This window comes from Pangasianodon hypophthalmus, chromosome 3 (genome assembly GCF_027358585.1).
Source record: "Pangasianodon hypophthalmus isolate fPanHyp1 chromosome 3, fPanHyp1.pri, whole genome shotgun sequence".
Lineage (NCBI taxonomy): Eukaryota > Metazoa > Chordata > Actinopteri > Siluriformes > Pangasiidae > Pangasianodon > Pangasianodon hypophthalmus.
The window spans coordinates 15,297,243-15,319,792 of record NC_069712.1 but is presented as its reverse complement, the minus strand read 5'-3'; the positions used below and the strand labels follow the sequence as shown (position 1 = coordinate 15,319,792).

At 38.0% G+C, this 22,550-nt stretch overlaps 2 protein-coding genes across 4 annotated transcripts; one reads left to right on the top strand and one right to left on the bottom strand.

Moving 5' to 3' along the window:
* Positions 1-410: 410 nt before the first annotated feature.
* LOC113542020 (steroid 17-alpha-hydroxylase/17,20 lyase) lies at positions 411-4,231 on the top strand. 2 transcript variants are annotated; one of them, XM_034302813.2, is made up of 9 exons: positions 411-1,019; positions 1,182-1,408; positions 1,541-1,679; positions 1,824-2,053; positions 2,146-2,232; positions 2,316-2,525; positions 2,734-2,903; positions 3,010-3,113; positions 3,260-4,231. In XM_034302813.2, exons 2-9 carry the CDS (start codon positions 1,310-1,312, stop codon positions 3,550-3,552), a joined length of 1,332 nt encoding a protein of 443 aa, XP_034158704.2. In that variant the 5' UTR covers positions 411-1,019; positions 1,182-1,309; the 3' UTR covers positions 3,553-4,231. The 2 variants fall into 2 exon arrangements, with proteins under 2 accessions (XP_034158704.2, XP_026795071.3); XM_026939270.3 differs by having other exon boundaries at positions 411-1,408.
* Positions 4,232-20,759, bottom strand: wbp1la (WW domain binding protein 1-like a). 2 transcript variants are annotated; one of them, XM_026939277.3, is made up of 4 exons: positions 20,353-20,759; positions 14,170-14,272; positions 10,448-10,609; positions 4,232-8,421 (listed from the first exon to the last, which is right to left on the bottom strand). In XM_026939277.3, exons 1-4 carry the CDS (start codon positions 20,500-20,502, stop codon positions 7,688-7,690), a joined length of 1,149 nt encoding a protein of 382 aa, XP_026795078.1. In that variant the 5' UTR covers positions 20,503-20,759; the 3' UTR covers positions 4,232-7,687. The 2 variants fall into 2 exon arrangements, with proteins under 2 accessions (XP_026795078.1, XP_053088695.1); XM_053232720.1 differs by lacking the exon at positions 20,353-20,759 and adding an exon at positions 14,691-19,761.
* Between the last annotated feature and the right edge of the window lie 1,791 nt (positions 20,760-22,550).

The window sequence follows — 22,550 nt, the reverse complement described above, 5'->3', positions numbered from 1 at the left end:
CATTATCGTTTTGTAGAAAGTTGAGTTGTTTTTGATTGTGTGAGAGCTCGCGGACGTTAGTGTTCCGAATTCAGAGCTATTACCGCTAAATATCTAAAAGCCGCGCCCAAAAATTTACGTGCGGCTATTAACTGTGGTTTCAGGAAGAGCGGCTGGCTTAACCGCAGTGAAGCTCGGAACGGCTTCACAACTTTCAGTTTGTGAAACAGAAGAAAATAACTTAAAATCATACAACAGTTTTCGCTAGGCTAAGATAACGGCAGACTGAAAAAGCGTATTCCTTTTCACTGTGAGAGTCATACCGTGTGTCCAATCAGAAACGAGCACGTGACGTTCAATAAGACCCCGCCCTTTCCGTTTGTTTTAATAGTAAAATAAATGCTGCTGTGTTTTTGATTTTGCTGTTGTGTTTTTTTTTTTTTTTTTTTTTTTTCAGTTGTGTTTTTGGTTTTTCTGTTGTGTTTTTGTTTTTTTTCAGTTGTATTTTGGGTTTTGCAGAACGTTTTTGATTTTGCTGTTGTGTTTTTCTTCAGTTGTGTATTTGGTGTTGCTGCTGTGTTTTTTTCAGTTGTGTATTTGGTGTTGCTGTTGTGTTTTTGTTTTTTTCAGTTGTGTTTTTGGTTTTTCTGTTGTCTTTTGGGTTTTGCAGAACGTTTTTGGTTCTGCTGTTGTGTTTTTTTTTCAGTTGTGTTTTTGTTTTTTTCAGTTGTGTATTTGGTTTTGCTGTTGTGTTTTGGGTTTTGCTGTTGTGTTTTGGGTTTTTCTGTTGTTTTTGTTTTTGTGGTTTTGCTGTTTGCATTATTCTGTTTGCTGTTGTGTTCTGTTTGCTGTTGTGTTCTTCTGTTTGCCGTTGCTTTTTTTTATTGCTTTTGCATATTTGGTTTGTTAAAGTGTTTTGCACGTTTTGCACTATTGCCATTCTTTTGAGTTTAAACTGACATTGACTGTTAAAGATAGCTGAGGTGAAAATATTCAGAGTTCAAGGAGGTGACATTGAAGAAGGCCTATAAAATACACTTGTAAGCTTCCTCACAGCCTGTGGAGTGCCAGTGTACTTCTTGATGTAGGACTGATTGAACTTACTGAATACCCAAGGATGGCTTGGCTTATTTGTTTCTGTGTATTTGCTGCAGTAATCATAGTGGCCTTTTATCTGAGGAAAATCCATGCCTTTCTGTTAGATGATAGAGCTCCTCCAAACCTTCCTTCTCTCCCAATTATCGGGAGTCTTCTGAGCCTAAGGAGCGACAGCCCTCCGCATATTTTCTTTCAGCAGCTGCAGAAGAAATATGGAGGTATTTATTCGCTTATGATGGGCTCTCATAAAGTTATCATCATCAACAATCATCTCCATGCAAAAGAGGTCCTGCTTAAGAAAGGGAAAATATTTGCAGGAAGACCACGCACTGTAAGTAACCTTTATCAGTCTGAGATTCCTAGCAAAAAATTCATACCATTATGTTGTTTCTGAGCAAGGTGGAGTGTTTTACAGTGATGGGCAACCAGACAAAAAGACATTTTTTAAATTTCTCTTTTCAAGGTTACTACAGACATTTTAACACGAGATGGGAAAGACATAGCATTTGCTGACTATAGTCCCACATGGAAGTTTCATCGAAAAATTGTACATGGGGCTCTGTGCATGTTTGGAGAGGGAACTGCATCTATCGAGAAAATAAGTAAGTGAAAAACATATAAACATCTGATATAGTAAAACTCTATAGCTAACAATCCCTTCACACCACATTCTAAGGACATGGTAATAGTCTTGAGAAGTATATATAAGTTGTAACACTCATCATCTTTCTTCTTATTCCTCCTAGTTTGCCGAGAGGCGAGTTCTATGTGTGAAATCCTGACCAGCTTGCAGAGCTCTGCAGTAGACTTGGCGCCGGAGCTGACCCGTGCTGTCACAAACGTAGTATGTACCCTCTGTTTTAGCTCCTCATATAAACGTGGAGATCCTGAGTTTGAAGCTATGCTCCAGTACAGCCAGGGAATTGTGGATACAGTTGCCAAGGATAGTTTGGTGGATATCTTTCCGTGGCTCCAGGTGAGCCTTTCTCTCAAAACGTAACACACCATTGCATATACAACACACTTCACATCCGAATATCTACAAACCAATCCTTGTTTTCTGTGTAGTTCTTTCCAAATGAAGACCTCAGAATTCTAAAGTGTTGTGTCTCCATTAGAGACAAACTGCTTCAAAAGAAATATGATGAACACAAGGTAAAGTACAGCTGTCTACACATAGCTTTTATTCACTTTCTGGCATATTCACTTTACCTTACTTGAGATGTCTCCATCTGCAGGCAGACTTTAGCGATAACATCCAGCGAGACCTGTTGGATGCTCTACTGCGTGCCAAACACAGCTCGGAGAATAACAACACAAGCACTCATGTTGTCGGGCTTACTGATGATCATCTACTCATGACTGTAGGGGATATTTTTGGCGCTGGGGTGGAGACTACAACCACTGTGCTGAAGTGGTCCATTCTTTATCTTATACATCATCCACAGGTAACTGGTTATCATGTCTAATTAGTTATGAAATTTAAAATAACAATGATTTTAAAAATGTACAGCACTATTCTAGTCAATATCTCCTTTCAACCATTACTAATGTAGCTGGATGACCCCATGGTGATGATCCATCATGCACCACACAGATGCCAGTGGGAAAGTGATTTATTATATAAGCAGCCTGTTCTCTCTGTATGGTTTCTAGGTTCAGAGAAAGATTCAGGAGGAGTTGGACACTAAGATTGGGAGGGATCGGCACCCCCAGGCTAATGACAGAAGAAATCTGCCCTACCTGGAGGCCACCGTCAGAGAAGTGCTCCGAATCCAGCCAGTCTCACCACTTCTCATCCCTCACGTAGCTCTCTCAGACGCTAAGTAATTCCACATCACTTTGTACTCACATTAAAACAGGTGAAACATGTTGCCACTTAGACATCGTTTAGACATGCGTATATCTCTAATCCTGTCTGCTGTGTTACAGTATAGGAGAGTACAGTGTACAGAAAGGGACACGAGTCATCGTTAACCTGTGGTCTTTGCACCACGATGAAAAAGAGTGGAAAAACCCAGAACTATTTAATCCAGGTAAGTAAAAACAGAACTGAGAAACTATTATAACTGTTTAAGTATCCAATCTAGAGCCATTGTGGGCTGTAACATACTCTCCAGGACAATGTTTCTGCTGCTGGGGAGGTTTTACCTAATTCACACTTTCGTTATTTCACACCCAGAGCGGTTCCTGGATGAGGAAGGCAACAGTCTGTGCTGCCCATCACTCAGTTATCTACCATTTGGTGCTGGTGTGCGTGTGTGTCTCGGTGAGGCTCTGGCCAAGTTGGAGCTCTTCCTCTTCCTGTCATGGATTCTGCAAAGGTTCACTCTGGAGGTACCCGCTGGTCAGCCCCTGCCCGAGCTGCAGGGCAAATTCGGAGTTGTTCTTCAACCCCAGAAATATAAAGTCATTGCCAGGCTCAGGCCAGGCTGGGAAAATAAGCCACAGAGCCAAGAGTCTGAGTCAGGCTAAGATGTAAATTGTTCTTTTTATACTGTTGACTATTTTCAGAGATTTGCTAGTAAAAAAAAAAAAAAAAAATTAGAACAAAAGAGTTTTGTTTTTACATATTGTCTTAACCCTTGTGTTCAGTTTGCAACTTAGCAATGGATATACTGTTAATGGGTTGTATAGACTTTGGGCAGCTGAGATAGTAAATAATTTTGGAAATGGCCAGTCTTGAATACATCTGTTTTTGGGGAACAGTAAAAACACACAAACCCACTTCTCATGCCTGGAGTCGCTCCTACTAGCAGGTGTATGTAACCAGGTATGAGTGTAAATAAGACATGAAGGTAATGTAATAATAAGTGAATTAACCAATTTGTTTTATTTTTGTAAAAAGCAGTTGGTATTGATATATAGATTGATATTTCACTAGTTTTATGTTTTATTCTTGGGCCAAACTGACCAGAAAATAACCGGTGTAATATATGCAATATAATCCTTTTTGATGTTCAGTAGAGAAAAATGAGCTAATCAGCTATAGATCACAAGCCAATATCATGGTGTGGCTTTTGATTTCATTATTTACACAATATGAACAACAGTTTTCATTTTTTCCCCAAAGGCTTCAGAGGTGTTGTCCTGTTTGTCATATTTGTCTGAATTTAGAGAATATAACCATGAGTAAACAGTTATCACAAAACAATTTCATGGTGTTTAAAGGTGTTTTATTTGTAATGTACATTGACTCATTCATTTGATTGAGGCTTTATACAAAATGTTACCCATAGCAGAAAATGCAGTTTTATAAAAAGGCAATTACAGATACAAAACTAAAATATAGTACCAGGTCTTGTGTCAGAGCTAAACTTAAAGAGCAATTGGCTTCTAAAGCCTTCGTCACCTTCGAGCAAACAAACTCACTGCATTAATTTAAAACAGTGCAATGACAAATTATTGAGGCAAAAAAAAAAAAAAATCATACTGCAATGATCAACTAATTTTGATTTCCTCTTTTTAAACAATATGTATTTTTGGTCTCAAGATATAAAATGAAAAAATGAAGAGGACACATGAGTACATAACCCTTAAGCACCAACAATAACCAAAAAAAAAAAAAAAAAATGGCACACGAATGCTTCCGAACACAAAAGACTTGGTGTACAAGGGAATTACATCTTTAAATGTTTAAACAAGTCTTTAAGGTTTTGTTTTAATTTGTTTGCAAAACTATTGTCTCCAGCAAACACTGCTTGAGAAGGAAGCTACAGTATCTGATGTCTAATGTTTGTTTAAGATGTTTGTCCTCCACTTATTCAGACACCCGTGCCTGGCACTATCTCTGAGGCCAACGTGTGCCCTTTGAACTGAGCACTATCTAAACACCCTGTATCACTGGAAGCCTTACTGATTATTCACACCAAAGGTCAAATAAACACACTACCTCAAAGAACAAGTGACTGTAAATCACTTCTCAGTCTCTCTCTCTCTCTCTCACTCACACACACACACACACACACACAGAGAACAGAGTGTAGGAATGCAGTGGAGCAGCATTGAGCAGTCTCTATTGCCACAGTAGATCAAAAACTGACATCCTCCTTACCACCTTAATAAAAAAAAAAAAAAAAAAAGTTTTTAGTTTTACCACACTAAAAGGATACGAAGACAATGGTCATTAACGTTGTGGGCTTCAAAGCCAAAAGTTACCCTATGTGGACAGGCTCCAATTAAAGAAAAAAGCTGTATAACCTCTTCTGTGATCAGCATAAACTGCTGTTTATAGCACCTTTACACTGTCAAAGTGGGAAAAAAAAAAAAGATTATCAATATATTACTGACTCAGTACCTTTACAGGGCTATTCTGTTAAAACCTGGGGTATGGAGAAAAAGAAATTACATTTACTCCTTAATCAAGTTAACCATTCAGCTGAGAACACAGTCATGATACGTTACAGTTATAGCAATCAGTGCCTGATACACTCTGATTCACGACTCGGTATATAAAGCTCTGTTAACCCACACTGGCCTTGACTTCTGATTTATAGAAGAATCCTGTTGAAATATTCCACTAAGGTAAATGAAAAACAACAAAGGCACCAAAATATGCAAGCCATGTTACCAGAAATTATTACTACACAGTATATGCAATTTTTATTTGAACTGCTCTGCTTAACTAATGCCAGCCACTATTGCTCACTTACTGAATGCAATGCTGATAAACTCAGATTCTTTATAGTGTATTACTTATTAAAAAAAAAAAAGTCATAAAGCTTATTCCACATATGTGCACGCACATGCACACACACACACAAAAAAAAAGAAACGTAAGGCCAGCCAAATTTAAGAGCATATATACCAATGAAATTAATCCCAAAAAAGGAAGCTTTACCAAGCCACCATGGCACCATTACAGTATGTCTAACCTCTGACAGTGTCCATTAAGAGGGGAGAAAGAAATATACATTAACTGACAGGAACCAATGGAGGCTACACAGTAGTTCTGCAGTCTGGAAGACTGCTTCAGTACTGCGTGATCTGCAGAGACATTCCTCACATTCCTTTTTTCTTTCTTGCATTTATGCATTGCATAATCTTGTGCAGAGGTTGTGGAGGTTTTCATTCCAATCAGGCAGGATCCACACCTGATTCCACCTGTTTAAGCAGCGGATCTTGGCTTTCAGTACACTCAGGTGTGGCTTCTGCTTGGCTGGAATGAAAGCTTGCACTCATATCGGCCCTTTCCGAATAAGACTGGACACCACTGATCTTGTGCCTTTGAGAAGAGTAGCATGGCTAAATATTCATATTCAAATATCAGATTTGTTATTCCTCTTTAACTCATTAAATTCCTTGTTTAGATGTGATCTTTTTTTTTTTTTTTTTTTTGCAATGAATAGCAATGATCCAGTTAGATTGTTTGCTATTTAGATCAGATATTTGTTGAATATACACTACATGGCCAAAAGAATGTGGACACCTGACCACCCATATGTACCCATTCTAAAACCATGGGCATTAACAAGGAGTTGGTCCTCCCTTTGCTGTTATAATAACCTCCACTCTTCTGGGGATTTGCACATTCAGCCACAAAAGCAATAGTGAGGTCAAACACTGATGTCAAGTGAGACAGCCTGGTGCACAGTCAGGTGTTCACTGAGGCTGAGGACAGATCTCTGTGCAGGTCACTTGAGTTCTTCCACATCAAACATGGCAAACCATGTCTTTATAGACCTTGGTTCTGGCTAAATGGCACTGTCGTAAAGAAATAGGTTTGGGGCTCTTAGGTCCAGTGAAGGGACATTGTAATGCTACAACATACAAAGGAATCCTATATAATTGTGTGCTTCAGACTTCCCCAACAGTTTGGGGAAGGCCCACATGTGGGTGTAATGATCAGGTGTACGCATACATTTGGCCATATAGTGCATGATAAAATTCAGATTTACAGCTCTGGAACAAACAGAGTGAACACTTCATAAAGCACTGTACCAATGACAGTGTTAGACTGATAGAATTGGAATATTATACAGATTAAAAAACAAACAAACAAGCAAACAAACAAACAAACAAGAAAACAAACAAACGAAAACAAACAAACATCTTGTGTATACACCTAGCAGCCAGTTTCCATAGTCGTTTGTGAAAACTGTGGTATTAGCTTTGTCTAACTTTATGAAAACCTTACTTAAAGGGGGATAACAAACTGAATGACAAAAATCTGTGTGTATTTGGGGTGTAAATAAATTAGTTCCAGTTTAACATTTCTACTGAATTTCCCTGTACAAACAATGTCAGCTTTCAACAGTAGCTCCTAAATCACTCATTATTTAAATATTGGCATCAGCCTTTGAAACCCCTGGTTTGTTGACTGCGAGCAATGACCCTTACTGGGTCTGTTAAGTGGAAAATAAAATTACCTACACCTTGTTCAGAATGGTAAGCAATGTTTATAAGCCTAGCCAATGAATAAATTTCTTTTCTGCAGTGTCCTTGACAACAGCCTGTGAAAATGTCTTTGCTGGATTCTTAGATTAATCTAACAACACCGCATAACATTCACACTTCCAGCACACATGTACACACACCCAAAGCAACAGTACAGTGAGAAAGTAAAGGGAGTTAGCAAACCACAGAGAGTCACTTTAGTATGTGGTGGTGCTTAGCTTTGGAGATCTGCACTGTTGCCATGCTGAGGAGCCTCCTGTTCGTTGATGGTGTGTAACTGAAGGCTGATAGGGAGACGCTGAAGTGGAGGCTCCCTGTGCTCAAGGCTCCTCTCTGGGCCAGCAAAGCCCTGCTCCTCATCACCTGGCCCTTGAAGGCCATCATTATGGGGATTGCAACTATCACAGAAGTCCTGCTTCTGTAAGTCCTCTCTGTCCAGAAGTCCGTCAAGTTCCTTCATTTCATCCTCTTCCTCATCCTCTCCTTCCCCTGGCCCGCGGCTGCATACACACACCTCGATTCCTGAGTCTCCGGTAAAGCGTCTATGGCGCCCCACTGTCTTGTCCTTGATCTCGGGACAACTATCAAGCCCTTGATCACCAGACTTTGAGGGCTCTTTGCCATTCTTAGTTATCTCAGGTGAAGTGGCTGATGCAACCTGCTGCTGCTGGCTATCCTCTTCAAAGCTCATGTACGGTTTGTGCGCATCACCTGATGGCCGATGAGCAGGAGGCCGATTGGTCTCTTCAATGCAGTGCACAGTGGAGTTGCTCTCTGACGCAGCGGCTGTGGAGCCTGTCTGCAGCGATGGGCACAGCTCATTGGTTTGCTCAGGGCTGACTGTATCTGTGCTTTGACCTGGTTGAGAGGGACTGTATGGAGGAGGAGGAGTCGGAGGTCTGTTCTCCACCTCTTCATATGCAGGTAAGAGGTAGCTGGGCAGAAACCCTTGAAAGCAAAATAATGGATGGGAGAGTTTGTCAAGTAACGTTTCTTAAATTGCCACAACTAATGCATTCTATACCTGGCCATTTTGGTGATTACCCCTTATATACAGCCAGGTCCATATGTATTTGGACAGTGACACAATTTTCATAATCTTACCTCTGTACACCACCACAATGGAAATGAAATGAAGCAATTATGTGTTTGCAGTGAATGAAGTGCAGACCTTTAAACAATTCCTTGTTTAGATGTGATCTTTTTTTGAAATAGCAATGATCCAGTTATACTGTTTGCTATTTAGATCAGATATTTGTTGAACATACAGTACATGGCCAAAAGAATGTAGACTGACTATCTCTCTGACAGGTCTGTTTTGTTTTTCAGCCTAATGATGGCCTTCTTCACTTGCATCGCCACCTCTTTGGACTCTTTTAGTGAGAGTTACCATGAACAACTACCAAATGCAAACTCAACACTTGGAATCAACTCCTATTATCTCCTTAATTTGTCATGAAATAATGTGGAAACAGGCCGCACCTGGCCATTAAACTGCTTATCAGTCAATTGTCCAATTACTTTTGAGCCTGTGAAAATTGAGGGCCTCTGAATGTCTACACTTCAATCACATCTTGATTTCAAATCCATGAAGCAGTGGTGGTGTACAGGGGCAAAATTACGAAAATTGTGTCACTGTCCAAATACTTATGGACCTGACTGTACATCTAAACTGATGAACAAAAAATTCATACAAATTCATACATCCAGCAAATTTCATTAAAATATCACAAAAATCCCACAAGCTTAGAATGCGTTATCTCTTAGCTTCTTCATTCCTGATATTTACTAATGTGCATTTTTAAAATCTTAAAATTTGGGGCTTTGGATGGGTGTCAGAGATAGTGACATCTACTGGTACATCTACTGGAAGCACAGGCTTATTTAATTCACATCCTGTAAAAACATATCTTTGTGCTTGTCTACTCATCATTATTTAGAGAACACTGAAAATCAGGCTACATAAAAATATTGTTTTAAAGGGTCAAGTAGAGATGTGAGGTTTACTGACAGGTTATAAATAAGAAACTGGAGAAAACAGTGGGTTTTTTTTAAATCTTGTTTCTACCCTGGTAGTGAAAAACTACAAAAGACTACAAACTACTGATGTATTTGTATCAGTGCATAACTTGTTGCATAACTCCTTATGGCTATTTATTTAAAATTTTGTTTTCATAGTTTTCTCAATGATTACTTTTTCTTGAATGGTATTATTGGCTCTGTTTCAACAACATGCTAACACTTTGCATGCTCTAGAGTTTTTTGGTTTTTTTTTTTCTTATTTGGTCATTTGTGATTATTCACATATGTATTATTTTAATAATCAATTTATTATTGACTTTTTTTTTTTTTTTTTTTTTTTTTTTTAAACTGGGTGCCTTCTGGTGTGTTACTGTTCAAAAGAAAACCAACTATGTTCCATCATTTTTGACTGGACTGACAACATTAAAATCAATCTTGCTTTACACTGTTCTTAATTACTTAGTATATCTTCTCAGTCTGGCGTTTTACTTGTCCCTCAGACTCGTTAACGCTCCATGGGTGATACAGATTTTTCTTCTTATGCTCCTAAATTATGGAATTCACTTTCAGATGATATCAGGCATGCACAGACATTAGGTATTTTTAAATCTTATCCTAAAACATATATTTTTTTGGCTTAGGCTTTACTTGACTGCTGAATTAATTTTGTATCTGATTTATTTTATGAAGTTGTTGGTAAGTTTTTTTCATTTGTATTTATACATGATTCTGTTTATGTAAAGCGCCTATATAAAAAGTTTTATTATTATTATTATTAGGTAATTTCATTACAGTTTCCTGATATCCTGATTTGTAGCCTAAATGTTGCTGTTTTGAGATGTTCAACACAACTAAAAGCACAGATATTGAGTGATATACTAATATAACAGCCTACAGAACAGGCAAAGAAATGTGGGGAAAAAACTGACGCAGAAATCATCAGGTTACTCACTGAAGTAGAAGGGCAGGGAGGTGTAGTTGTGAACCTCTCTGTAAGCAATGAGGTTGATCTCATGCTGCCGCTGCTGTTGTTGCAGGCGATGCTTGGTGCGACGATGGTGGCACACACAGCAGCAGCTCAGGATGATGATGACAGTCCAGACCAGCCAGAACCCTAAAAATAGATTAATATGCTTTTTTGGCCGCTACTGTACATTTATTCATATGTATTCATCCTTTATACCGTTTACAGTTACATTTCAATATTATGGAACGTCCATGCGACAAGTCAGTGCCAATTATCACATATTATAACAGCCAGAAACTATAGGTTATGCCCTCACCAACCTGTATCTTTCTCTCAACTGAAATTATTAAAACTAAAAAAATGCACAAAGTCCTCTGTCCTGAAGGATACTCCCATTGCGGAAAACTTACTGATGATTACAAAGTGCTGACACCTGAGACTCCTTCCATAAATATTCAGAAAACTTCACCATATCGATGATTATTTCTTCTTCGTTAATGATTTTGTTTTGTTTGTTAAATAACACCCTTTTAATCCGTCTGTTATTAGGCATAGGCTATGTGGAGTGTCTGTCTTTCAAGTCCCTATGAATGAGCTGTTACTATAGAAATGATAACCTTAAAAAAAAGTGCATTAATATAAACCTAACACTTATGTTACAGGTGGAACTACTCTTGGAGCTATGTGGTTATAGAAAATTAATCCACACTTTCTCGTTGGAGAATCCAACAGCACTGTGGTATAAATATAAATAACCTTAAACTAATATGGTTGTGTGCAAAAGGTAAACAAATAAGCCAACTCATAGCAAGACAAAGAGCTTAATTAAATAATGTAAGTGCTTTCTGATAGGAAAACAACCATATCTACCATTTTGTGGGGTTTTAAGAAAGAGCGGAAAGCTTAAATTATTACCCTCTATACTAAAAAGCCTTTCAAATATGGTACTGGCAGGCATACACGCATGCGCGTGCACACACACACACACACACACACACACACACACACACACACACACACACACACACACACACAGATCCTTTCACACAAGTTTTGCTAAGATAGGAAAGAATTTCCTGTTCATTTCTAACACAGATAAGTGGATCTTCCTTTCCATCAATTACAATTAGCTATGTTCTTCCTGCAATCTTTCTAAAAATCTTGCTACCATTACATCACAGCATATTAGGTTATTGCATACATCACAGTTTTATTAAAAATACTGAGGAAATGTAAATGATATCTAATGTTCAGTTACTTAAAAAGGCAAACGCTGACATGTCACACTGTAGTTCACATAATCAATGCAAAATAATCTGAATAAATCTTTCTATCAAATAAGCGTACTATGCTATTTTTAGGCACTGTGATGCAAATAACTAGCCAAAAAATTGACAGAGTAAAATAAAGTGTGAAAGATACTACTGATATTGTAACTTGCACAGTAAGAATGGTGATGGGTTGTTAAAATTTTATGCTGCATTCAAAGTCGTAACTTCCAACCCGAATAGGAAAAAAAAAAAAAAAACGACCACCCAACTCAGAATTCCTACTCAGGAACACTGGATAGTCTCCTAAACCCCAAGTTCAGCAAGCGACGCTTTATTAACATGGCTGCTCACACCATGAAGAGTAAACAAAGTAGTACCTCTTGCCCTTAAATGTGTTATGCTGTATATATACGTATTTGCTTTAAATCAACATACAGCCAATCTGTAACACTGACTATACAGTGTTTTTAAGGAGATCTATATACTATACATCACTAACCACAGTCAGCTAGCTTGTTGCTAACAAAAGACAAACATGGAGGTGTCCATGGTTTTTTCCCCCCCACTTTGTTGCTTGAACACATGGAGGTTGAAAACAATTCTGTCATCCAAGTTCCCACTTCTGAGGGAAGTCAATTTCAGCATTAATGAACAAAAACCTTGAACCAAAATGACAGCTTTCTGCATCTCCATATAGCATGTTTCTTTCTGGACTGACTGGGAATAGCGGGATAGCTTTAAATTACCGTAAAGTCGCTAAAGACAAAGACAAGTAAAATATTTTCATATAGTGGTGATTCCACCCATAGCAAATGATACATCCTCCTGAATATGCTTGGATACACAACTGGCATCAAATCACTAGTGAAGAATGTGCATAACTTTGAGCAGGAATTCTTGCTAGCCAATGGAAAAGCCAGTTTAAGTCAATGACATCATGAGATCCAAGCGTGTGAACGTTTGTCCCAATAAAGCGCAGCCATTTCTGGTGAGTGGGCTCTACTTCTCCAAATAGAGAGGCTCAAGGCATCTGTTTACAGGAACTTGACCTGATTGAGTTACACTGGGACAAGCCCGTCTGGACCAGCTGTATTAGCTGCTAGATGAAAAACAACAAATTGTAGCCCTTGACTCAGCAGATGATATGCCATAATTATCACAGAGATGAGATTAGTCTCTGTGATATCTTAGTCTCTACGGTAATCTGATAATACTGCAGGTCTGCCAGTGGGTGTGAACAGCACTGAGCAACAAATGTCAGAGGGAGTCAGTCACATGAAAGCAAGTTGCATCCTTCTACAGATGAGCTTATCGTCACACGCAGTGGCAGTTCCAAAGTTCCACTGGTGCTACAATCAGTGCAAACATGCTGAGGTAATTTAGGATACTATGGTCTAAACTTAAGCAAAATTAGTGTTTTAGTAGAACATTATGAGAAATGTGATAAGGACCCCTTTGGAAGTGACTGAGTTCCTGAAGTGTTTTGCACAGTTCATCCACTAAAGCTACATATGTGATATGTGATATCAACACTTGTTGAAAATATAAATCAGTTATGCAAATAATTTAAGTCTTTCAATATGTTTGTGTGATGCTAACCTGCCTTAATAATGTGTGACTGAATCTAATACCCATGAAAAACATTACAGAGAAAAGGTCCACTACATTAATACAATGTCATATCCTGCATTCTCTAACAGAGTTAAAATGCAGAATATAAACAGAAACTGAAAACAGAAGTGCTTATGTAAGATCAGCTTTTAACTTCCATATCAGGAATAAATAATTATATCATGCTGAGAGGGGAGGCTGATCCCAGAGAGAGTTACATGACTAGCATTATTAAATGTGTCTTGTGATTTGATTTGATCTATATGAGTTCATGCAGTAAATGGTAAAAACAAAAACAAAAAAAAAACAAGTAGCATGAGTTTAAAGAAAATGCTCAAAACAAGTTATAATTAATCTTTGAATGTTATGAAAGTCTTCATAAATCAGTGATTAAAACTTTGGTAAAGAATTATTAACTTCATCTAAGCTTAATTATTGTAAGAGATATTCAATGGAGAATCTCCAGTGACAACAATGCCAATAATTTACAGCTGATTAAATTCAAAGACAGAAGTGATGGACTTTATTCTTATTCTAACTTCATAAATCAATTAAATGAAAACCTATATAATAATGTGTCCAGTGTTAAATTAGTAAGTTTACAAATGGTCATCCACAAAATTCGTTGGCATAGGTGTATGTCTGTTGCCACTCCTACATTCCTCTGTTCAAAATTTCCTTATAGTATAGAAGAATCCTGTGGCAAACACACTGGGCTGGGGCACGGTTTGTTCAAACACAAGCTGCGTCACTCACAACCTGTACATCGCAATTACTATAGACTCACCTGACTCTAAACAATAAGAAAGCAGTAGTAGTACTTACACCACAGCTCATAGTAGTAGCTGCAGCACTGAGACTCTCCACAGCAGTGTCCCGACTCACAGATATAGGTCTGGTTGTTCACGCCGACGCACAGCAGCTTGCTCTGCAAAACAATTATCAAAAATTAAATAATAAAAAAAGGACTCAGTTCAGTTTTCACTGTCTAACACTTCACAAATAAATATGGCTGCAAACCAGACATTATAAAAATAAGGATGCAAATAAACCTATATATACACACATATATAAACCCTGGGACATTTTACACAAAGTAATGCCACAAGCATAGTGATTTGCAAATATGTTTCAATAGCATTTTTGTGTTGTGAGACATGATATCCTGAAAAAGCCATTCTGTTTAAACTGTCAGCATCACCTGACTGAAATATCTTATCAAGCACAGCCATCACACCACAAATCATTATTATACTACAGAAAAATAATCTGCATAATTACACAAGGATCATCATTGCCAGCTAAAATAACACTAACAAGGACATCGCAGCTCAGTCCCGGATTACCTGGTGGAAAGCCGTATGAAAAGGCATACTGTATTCCCGAGAGAATGAAGGGCTACCTTAGCTTACAGACACAGTTAGACACAAAAGGAAGGTCAAGTCCGGGCTATTCTGCAGCCACACATAGTACAGTGCAGTTTGCACTCACAGGCTGATGGCTATTCTCAAGTTAAGCACACACACGCACATGCCCCACTCCCAGCATTTAGAACGCAGTGATCCATGCCAGGGAATGCAAGTAAACAGGATGACAGTTCTGCCTCTCCCTGTCAGTCTATCAGCCACTTGGGACACACGAAGACAGACAAAAATTTTACACCCACTATACTCAAGGGGTTTTACTCTTCATGTCTTCAGAGTTGCATATTTTACTTATTGAAAGCAATAATAAAAATCACTCAGTCTTCCATCAAGCAATATCATATGGTAAAAAACTGATGTTCTGGCCTGAGCAAAGCTGAGAAACTAGCAGACGACGATAAATAATTACTTTTTATAACAGTGATACTTAAAAAGCTCGGTCCTCAAAGTCAATGCAATGCAGCCAATCACCTTTAAAGAGCAATTCCAGTGGATTTCATTTAAATGTTGCAAAGACATTATTTTAAGCTGTATTATCTCTTATTGCAATCATTTTTGGCATTAAACAAAAGAAACGTTCCTTTACTAGCACATTTTACAAAAATGTTAGCAGTTGACCTAAGGCGAGGACCGTGATTGTCAGGTCATCTGGGAAGCAGGGTTTATTCACTCCCACGCTGTTAAATCACATTTTTGCGCTGGTCTATCTGACAAAAACATCCACAGACACTAGCGAGACATCACCAATAATTCGACCTAAGTCTAAGTTTTGTAGTTTACAAAAGTACTGGTGGAAGGTTTGGCAGTAGGCTATAAATATTAGTGAAAAACTAGTTTTCAAGTCAGCTGTTGTTTTTGTCTTAATATGTAACTTGCAAAGCTGCAGCAATGGCTTCCTAACTCCTGAAATCCTTTTTTGTTTCACTTTCATAGTTTTACATAGATTTATTTTGTGCTCCTGAATGACGTGTGCAGAACCCTAAAATATACTATATGGACAAAAGTATGTGGAAGAAATCGAGTGGCCTGCACAGAGCCCTGACCTCAACCCCACTGAACACTTTTGGGATGAACTGGAAGGCAGTCTGCATCTCAGGCCTTCTTGCCCAACATCAGTGTCTGACTTCTCTAATGCTCTTGTGGCTGAATGAGCAAAGATCCCCACAGCCACACTCCAAAATCTAGTGGAAAGCCCTTCCAGAAGAGTGGAGTTTATTGCAAAAGGAGACATCCAGAATGGGATGTTTAAAAAGCACATATGGGTTTGATGGTCAGGTGTCCACATACTTAACTTCAACTGAATTTCATTGCCAAGCTGCAAAAATGATGAAATTAAGAAATTATTGTGCAGGCTGAGCTTCGTCCGTGACTCATTCATTCAATTCACACCAGCTTCGTCCGTGACTTCATTCATTCATTTAGGTGCTTATGCCCAATAAGTAAACAAATAAATAAAAAATCTGTTTATATTAGATTATCATAAAAATGCATTATCACTGTGTATGATTAAAAATACAGTTTAATAGCCTGATGACAATAAACCTTTAACTGTATGCAAAGCCACTTTTCACACACTGGGTTAAAATGAGCATTTTTAAAGTAGTGTCAGTTACAATGCTTCAGTCTGCTTTCGAGTTTTAACTTCTTTTCAGTGCTTCATCACCTCATATTGCTGCCACTGAATTTTGTTGAGGGCACAAACATGGGCTTTATAAAGACACAATCAGCTCCTGGGACTTATTGGCCTCACTCATTTGGCAGGCGAGTATTTGAGCCGCAAAAATAACCCAAATACACATACAAGCTTCTTCTAGCAAAAAATTAAGTATTAAATAAAATATTACAGGCCATGCTGTTATAGGAAAATAATCAAAAACAAGGTGGTGTGATGTGTGGATGGCCATTACTACCCTGATTTTTTTTTCCTGTAACAGGACATCACAAGGTGCTGAAGATTACAAATTTTAAATTTTACAAATTACAAATTTTTTTTATTAATTTAGAACAAATTGCAGTTTTTATATATGTTGTGAAACAAATGATCACTTGTCCTTTATGTTGTAGCAGCTATAAATCTGTCATCAGTAGAATTCGACCATTTCTATCCACAACCCGGTGCTTGTTCAGTCCACTGTGATTCTGAGACTGGACTACTGCAACTTGGTCCTGGCAGGCCCCTATGTGCCATCTGACCTCTACAACTAATCAAGAATGCAGCTGCACAAGCTGTTATCAACATCCCTAAGTTCTCCCACACCACCCCATTGCTCCGCTCCCTCCACTGGCTTCCTGTAGCTGCCCGCATCAGATCTGAAACATTGATGCTTGCCTACAAAGCTATAAATGTACCAGTGCCCGCCTACTTCAAAGCTTCACACCTTGCTCTGCGGCACACTCGCTCAGAGCCTCTAGCACTTCTTGATTAGACCCATCATCCCTCAGGAAACAAGAAAGCCATGCATCAAGGTTCTTCTCTGTCTTGGCACTCATGTGTTTTTGATAGAGGTGCTACACGCTATAAATGTAAATATAAATGAACAATTGTTCCTTCACTTGTTATCAAGAAAAGACCAATGTATTTCTTTGTTAAATAAAAACACATTTTAAATCCATTTATTATTAGGCATACACTACGTGTATAGTTTGCCATGCAAGTCAGCACTTCTGTCACTGCCACGTTGTTATAGAAAAGTACTCAATATCTTCTGACTAGGGCTGCAACAATCGACAAAACTGATCTACAAAATTGATAAAATAAAATAATACAAATAGATGCCAACAAATTGAACTCATTATTGAATAGTTGGACTGTGTTATGCATGCTGTGGCATGTTACATCATTTCATTTAGAATAAAAAAAGCATTTGACAGAAATGGTGGCACATGCTATCACAGAAAGCAAACTTTTTTTAAAAAAATACTTTTTATTGTTATTGTATTGTATTGTGAATCTGTTGTAATCTTTATTCTATATTTCTGTCTCTTAAATTTCTGTCTTGCTTGGCCCTTTATTATTTATTTCTGTTGTTATTATTGTACTGCTGTAGACTGCCTAAGCCTCACAAAAAGCATTTCAATGTACATTGTCACTGACACTTGTATATATGACAAATAAACTTGAAACTTGAAGTATGGGAACACTTTACATTATTTCTATGTTGTTGACTTAATGACTTAACTTATGTTTTAATCTGAATAACATATTTGATTCATAATCATTTGTTTGTGATCAAAGTAAGAAACAATGGAAGCACAGTCTACATGCTTGAACCATGCTTATTAACCACAGTCTACTCTTTTGGGTTTCCTGCCTTATCCGGTCTTCTAAGTGTATCACACATTCACGGTCATATGCTTCAAGCATTCCTGCCCTATCTGAAAATATTACCTTGTGCTACTCTGACCAAAGATTTGAACAACAACTCAGGTTGAAAATGAACATGCCCTCAAATTAATGATTAGTCAACAGGACGAATGTTTTCTCACTTTGAAACAAAGCTCATATCATGAAGCAAGTGCTTTTTGAACATCCAATTCCAGATTTAGTCCCCTTTGTTGTTTTAATAACCTCCGCTCTTCTGGGAAGGCTTTCCACTAGATTTTGGAGCATGGCTGTGGGAATTTGCCCCATTAGCCACAGGAGCATTAGTGAAGTCAGACACTGATGTCAGGTGAGGAGGCTTGGGTTGTAGTCTGCATTCCAGTTCATCCCAAAGGTGTTCACTGGGGTTGAGATCAGGGCTCTGTGCAGACAATTCGACTTCTTCCACTCCAACCTTGGCAAATCATGTCTTCATGGACAACTTTTTGGCAACCATTTGGGGAACCACATATTGGTCAGGGGTCTACAAACTTTTGGCCATATAGTGTAGTTGCAAAAAAAAGTGTGTGCATTCAGAAAAAAAAAAAAAAACCCTCACCTTGCATTATTCTGGATGTCTCATTGGTTGACATAAGCACTCTCATGTTGCCACTGATAAATGTAAGTAATACTGCACTGTCATTAGTGATCTGTTATTTAATTAAGCCTAGTTCTTGATTAAAATGCTGCAAATAAACATTTTTTAAATAAATATTATTGTTTTTTAATATATTTCTTAAAATAATTGATAGTTTAATCAATTATCAAAAGAATAGCTGGTTGCAGCCCTACTTCTGAGCAACCAGATTTGAGAATTTATCAGCACTGTCAGTGTAAATAACTTTTCATAGTGTACAGAATATTCAAAGCTCAGCCATACTTCATCAGCATAAGAGCAGTATAAGTATAATAAGAACAGGTGAATTGTAAATCAAGCAAACCACTGCGAGTAACTGAGTTGAAACACTGGAGCAAAACACTCGGTTTTACAGACTGTTCCTACTTAAAAATTTGCTTTTGAATCATAAAGCCTAGGAAATACTAACAGATGGTGTAATCCAAAACTTGAAGTGATATTTCATACTCAAAAGCATAAAATACAGTTTAAAAAAAAAAAAAAAAGGCTGCAGAAATAAATATGCATGGTGCTGGAACAGACATGCTCTAGTAAAATCAGTGTCACTACGTGAGCACTTCCTGGAGTTGTCTCGTCAAAACATGTTGTTGTTTTAGGGTGAAATCTTACTTTACCACAAAGATCCACACCCTTTAAACCGATGGACAGGATCTCAAACAGTCAGCATCAGATACACTTTTCCCACAATAGATTTTGGGAAGAACTTTCTGAACACTCTTCTCTGTTTAGAAGTTCCAGTTTGGGAAGCACTGCTACACTATGTGTCACACTTTCATGTCAGTTCAGGATGTTCAGACAAGTTTATTTTCCCCCAGACGTCTGCCAGCCTACAGCTAAGTTGACTATAACTTCTAATTTGACTATGCTCTATCTAGGTATGTGTCAATGTGCATGGTGTTATTTGTGTACATGGTGTTTAGGCCTCGAGTGTAACAAAATGATCATCTGCCAACATAAACAGATAAAAAAATGGACGATTCTGACTCTTCTCACAACGTCTGTCTACAGCTATTTTGAAGAGAGATACCTACAGGCAGTATGTTTTCACACCTGCTAGGCCTACTCCTAATAGTAATAACACTTTCCTGACACAAAGAGTCGCTTTGTGTAAACAGACATAGAGTAATGTTACTTCGAAGGTATCGTAATCTAAACTTCCAGACACACAGGAAACTTCCTGAGCTGTCGTAAACAAAAGAAATAAGACAGCTCAGATAAAGAAGGTCGAGTTAGCACGCAAGGATAAGACATTACAGTGTTTAAAATGAGACTCAATCAAACTGTAAACCTTTTTAGTTTATTGAATAACAACTGAGCTGTTAGCTAAGCTAGCACTCTTTATAGAGTTATACGGCTTTTTAAAAAAAAAAAAACACACCAACTTTTAAAGTGTCAGATAACTCTGAGCAGTAAAAGTCAGAGTTGACACAAAGTGCCGCATATAAAGAAGAAATTGCTGTATCTTGTTGACTGACAGCATTCTCAGAAGAGTTTGAAGTAAGAGAGCTATCTGGGAGCTAGCACAATAGAGGAGAGGTGAAGCCGGTGGGTTGGCTCGCGAGCTGTGTTGCTTTGGCTAACGTTACCTCCGAGATTCCTCCCTCGGCTGCTCCCGAGCTCACGGCTCCGACGACGGCGTTCATCATAAACAGGCCTATTTTCAGCGCTGTACAGTCACTCTCCCACATTCCGCACTTTCTCGTGGCTGTCGGTACATCTGCGCTGCGGTATGACATTTAGCTCACAAACGAGCCACCTTTGTTGTTTTCTTTTTTTTTTCCTCGTATTTCTTCAACTAATTAGCCAGCTAGCTAGCTAGCCACAGAACTCCGAAAGTACACTCTCAAGTCCCGCCTTCTTCTTACTTTGCCATTGGACAGTTTAAGAGGAAACTTCCTGGTGTTGCAGTAACAGCGCTACGGCATTGGCTACTTGACCTGTCAGTCTGACAGCAGCTGTCGGGCCGTGAGGTTGTACAGGGTGTGACTTGGTAACCAAACTCTTTAGTCTTGATTGCAAAGAAATCAGATGATGAGTTAAAGGGAAGGAAAGCAGACTTTAAACGTGACGTCAAGAGTGTTTCCTTATGATTACATGTACTGAGTTTTTGTAGACTGGCTACAGCTTGTTCTTTTGTTTAAAAAAAAAAATCAAGAATAGAATACATAAATTCATCCACATTGTGACTGAAACCGCAACTGAATTTATGTTGTTTTAGGGCAGAGCAGTAATGTTACCAAATAAGAAGAAAGGAATAAAACAACACAGGGCACCCTAAAATAACAATAACAGCACAGAACAGCACATTTTTTATTCCTCTTATACCTCAGCAATTTGTAAACTATTACAATTATTAATTTATTAGTGAACAACACATGCTTTCTAACCGTTTATGGTTACATTTAATGTTGTGAAACGTCCACGAGACAATTTTTGTTATCACTTACCTTATAGCAGCTATAGTCATTCCCTCACCAGCCTATTTTTTTTCTTATCCAGCTCGTCATATTGCTCAGAAACCAGAAAGTGCAAATTCCTCTGTTCTAAACACTCTTGTGGTGGAAACCTACTGATTATTCAAAGACTCCCTCATTAAATGTTAAATAAATGACCCCTTACAGAAAGCTTCACCATATCAATGATTATTCAGTTTTATTAGCTAAATAACAACATATTTATCCATTTATTAGGCTTAGATTATATGGCGTATTACCAGTCCCTGTGAATTAACTGTTGCTATAGAAACGATTACTTATTAAAGCAAGCACATTAATATAAACTTGTGATTTGTAGTGCTGGCTGTAATACAAATCACAAGTTTATATTAAATTATATTACACCTTTAGATTTGAGATTTCAATAGCACTATGGTATAAAGAAAATTAATCAACACATTCTGACCAGTCGGATTTGGGAATATAAAGTCTAGTTAACACTCCTGCTATCATTTCAGATTATGCATTAAAATGTTTTATGCTCTATGCTAAGGCACTTAGAGAAGAAACAGTATTCTGTGTAACAGCACAGACTAATCCTGCCGAGGACAAGGGAATATTCTGATCAATTATGAAAAGAATTTACTTTGTTATAAATGCATGACATCAGCATAACTACATGATAAACTGTAAAAATAAACATTAAACTACACACACGTTAAACACACAGAGAGAATGTTAAAATTTGCCATTATTCTAAAGTAAAATGCAACTGTAAAATAAAAAAATGGGAATCAAATACAGTCAGGGGCGTGGTGGCTTAGTGGTTACCACTGTTGCCTCGCACCTCTTGGGTTGGGGGTTCGATTCCTGTCTCCGCTCTGTGTGTGCCTCGCGTATTTCCTCTGGGTACTCCAGTTTCCTCCCCCATCCAAAGACATGCATCTCTAAATTACCCATAGTGTGTGAATGGGTGTGTGCAATTGTGCCCTGTAATGGGTTGGCATCCCGTCCAGGGTTTCCCCCACCTTGTGTCCCAAGTCCCCTGGGATAGTTTCCAGGCTCCCTGTGACCCTGTGTAGGATAAGCTGTACAGATATTGGATGGATCAGATACAGTCAATGCCAGAATTACTTGCTAGAGTAAAGAATGACTGTAAAAATTAATTAATTAAAAATTTTTAAAAAAATAAATACCCACATACATAAATACAGAGAATGAAGAAACAGCTTACCTTTTACTCATAAAAACTTTATTCAAATAATACTGTTTGCTCTCGAAAGCATAGGTGTCAAAACCTTTCATACTCTGATATTTCAATTCTGAAAGAAAGAATGAAATACGGACAC

Bases quoted from the DNA above. Each gene is read 5' to 3' on its own strand.
- wbp1la (XM_026939277.3), bottom strand. From the start codon at position 20,502: ATGTCATACCGCAGCGCAGATGTACCGACAGCCACGAGAAAGTGCGGA. The intron at 10,610-14,169 runs GTAAGTACTACT...ATCTATTTTTAG, and splicing joins CTACTACTATGAGCTGTGGT to GGTTCTGGCTGGTCTGGACT. The intron at 8,422-10,447 runs GTGAGTAACCTG...TTTGCTTTCAAG, and splicing joins CTCCCTGCCCTTCTACTTCA to GGTTTCTGCCCAGCTACCTC.
- LOC113542020 (XM_026939270.3), top strand. From the start codon at position 1,097: ATGGCTTGGCTTATTTGTTTCTGTGTATTTGCTGCAGTAATCATAGTG. The intron at 1,409-1,540 runs GTAAGTAACCTT...TCTCTTTTCAAG, and splicing joins TTGCAGGAAGACCACGCACT to GTTACTACAGACATTTTAAC. The intron at 2,526-2,733 runs GTAACTGGTTAT...TATGGTTTCTAG, and splicing joins ATCTTATACATCATCCACAG to GTTCAGAGAAAGATTCAGGA.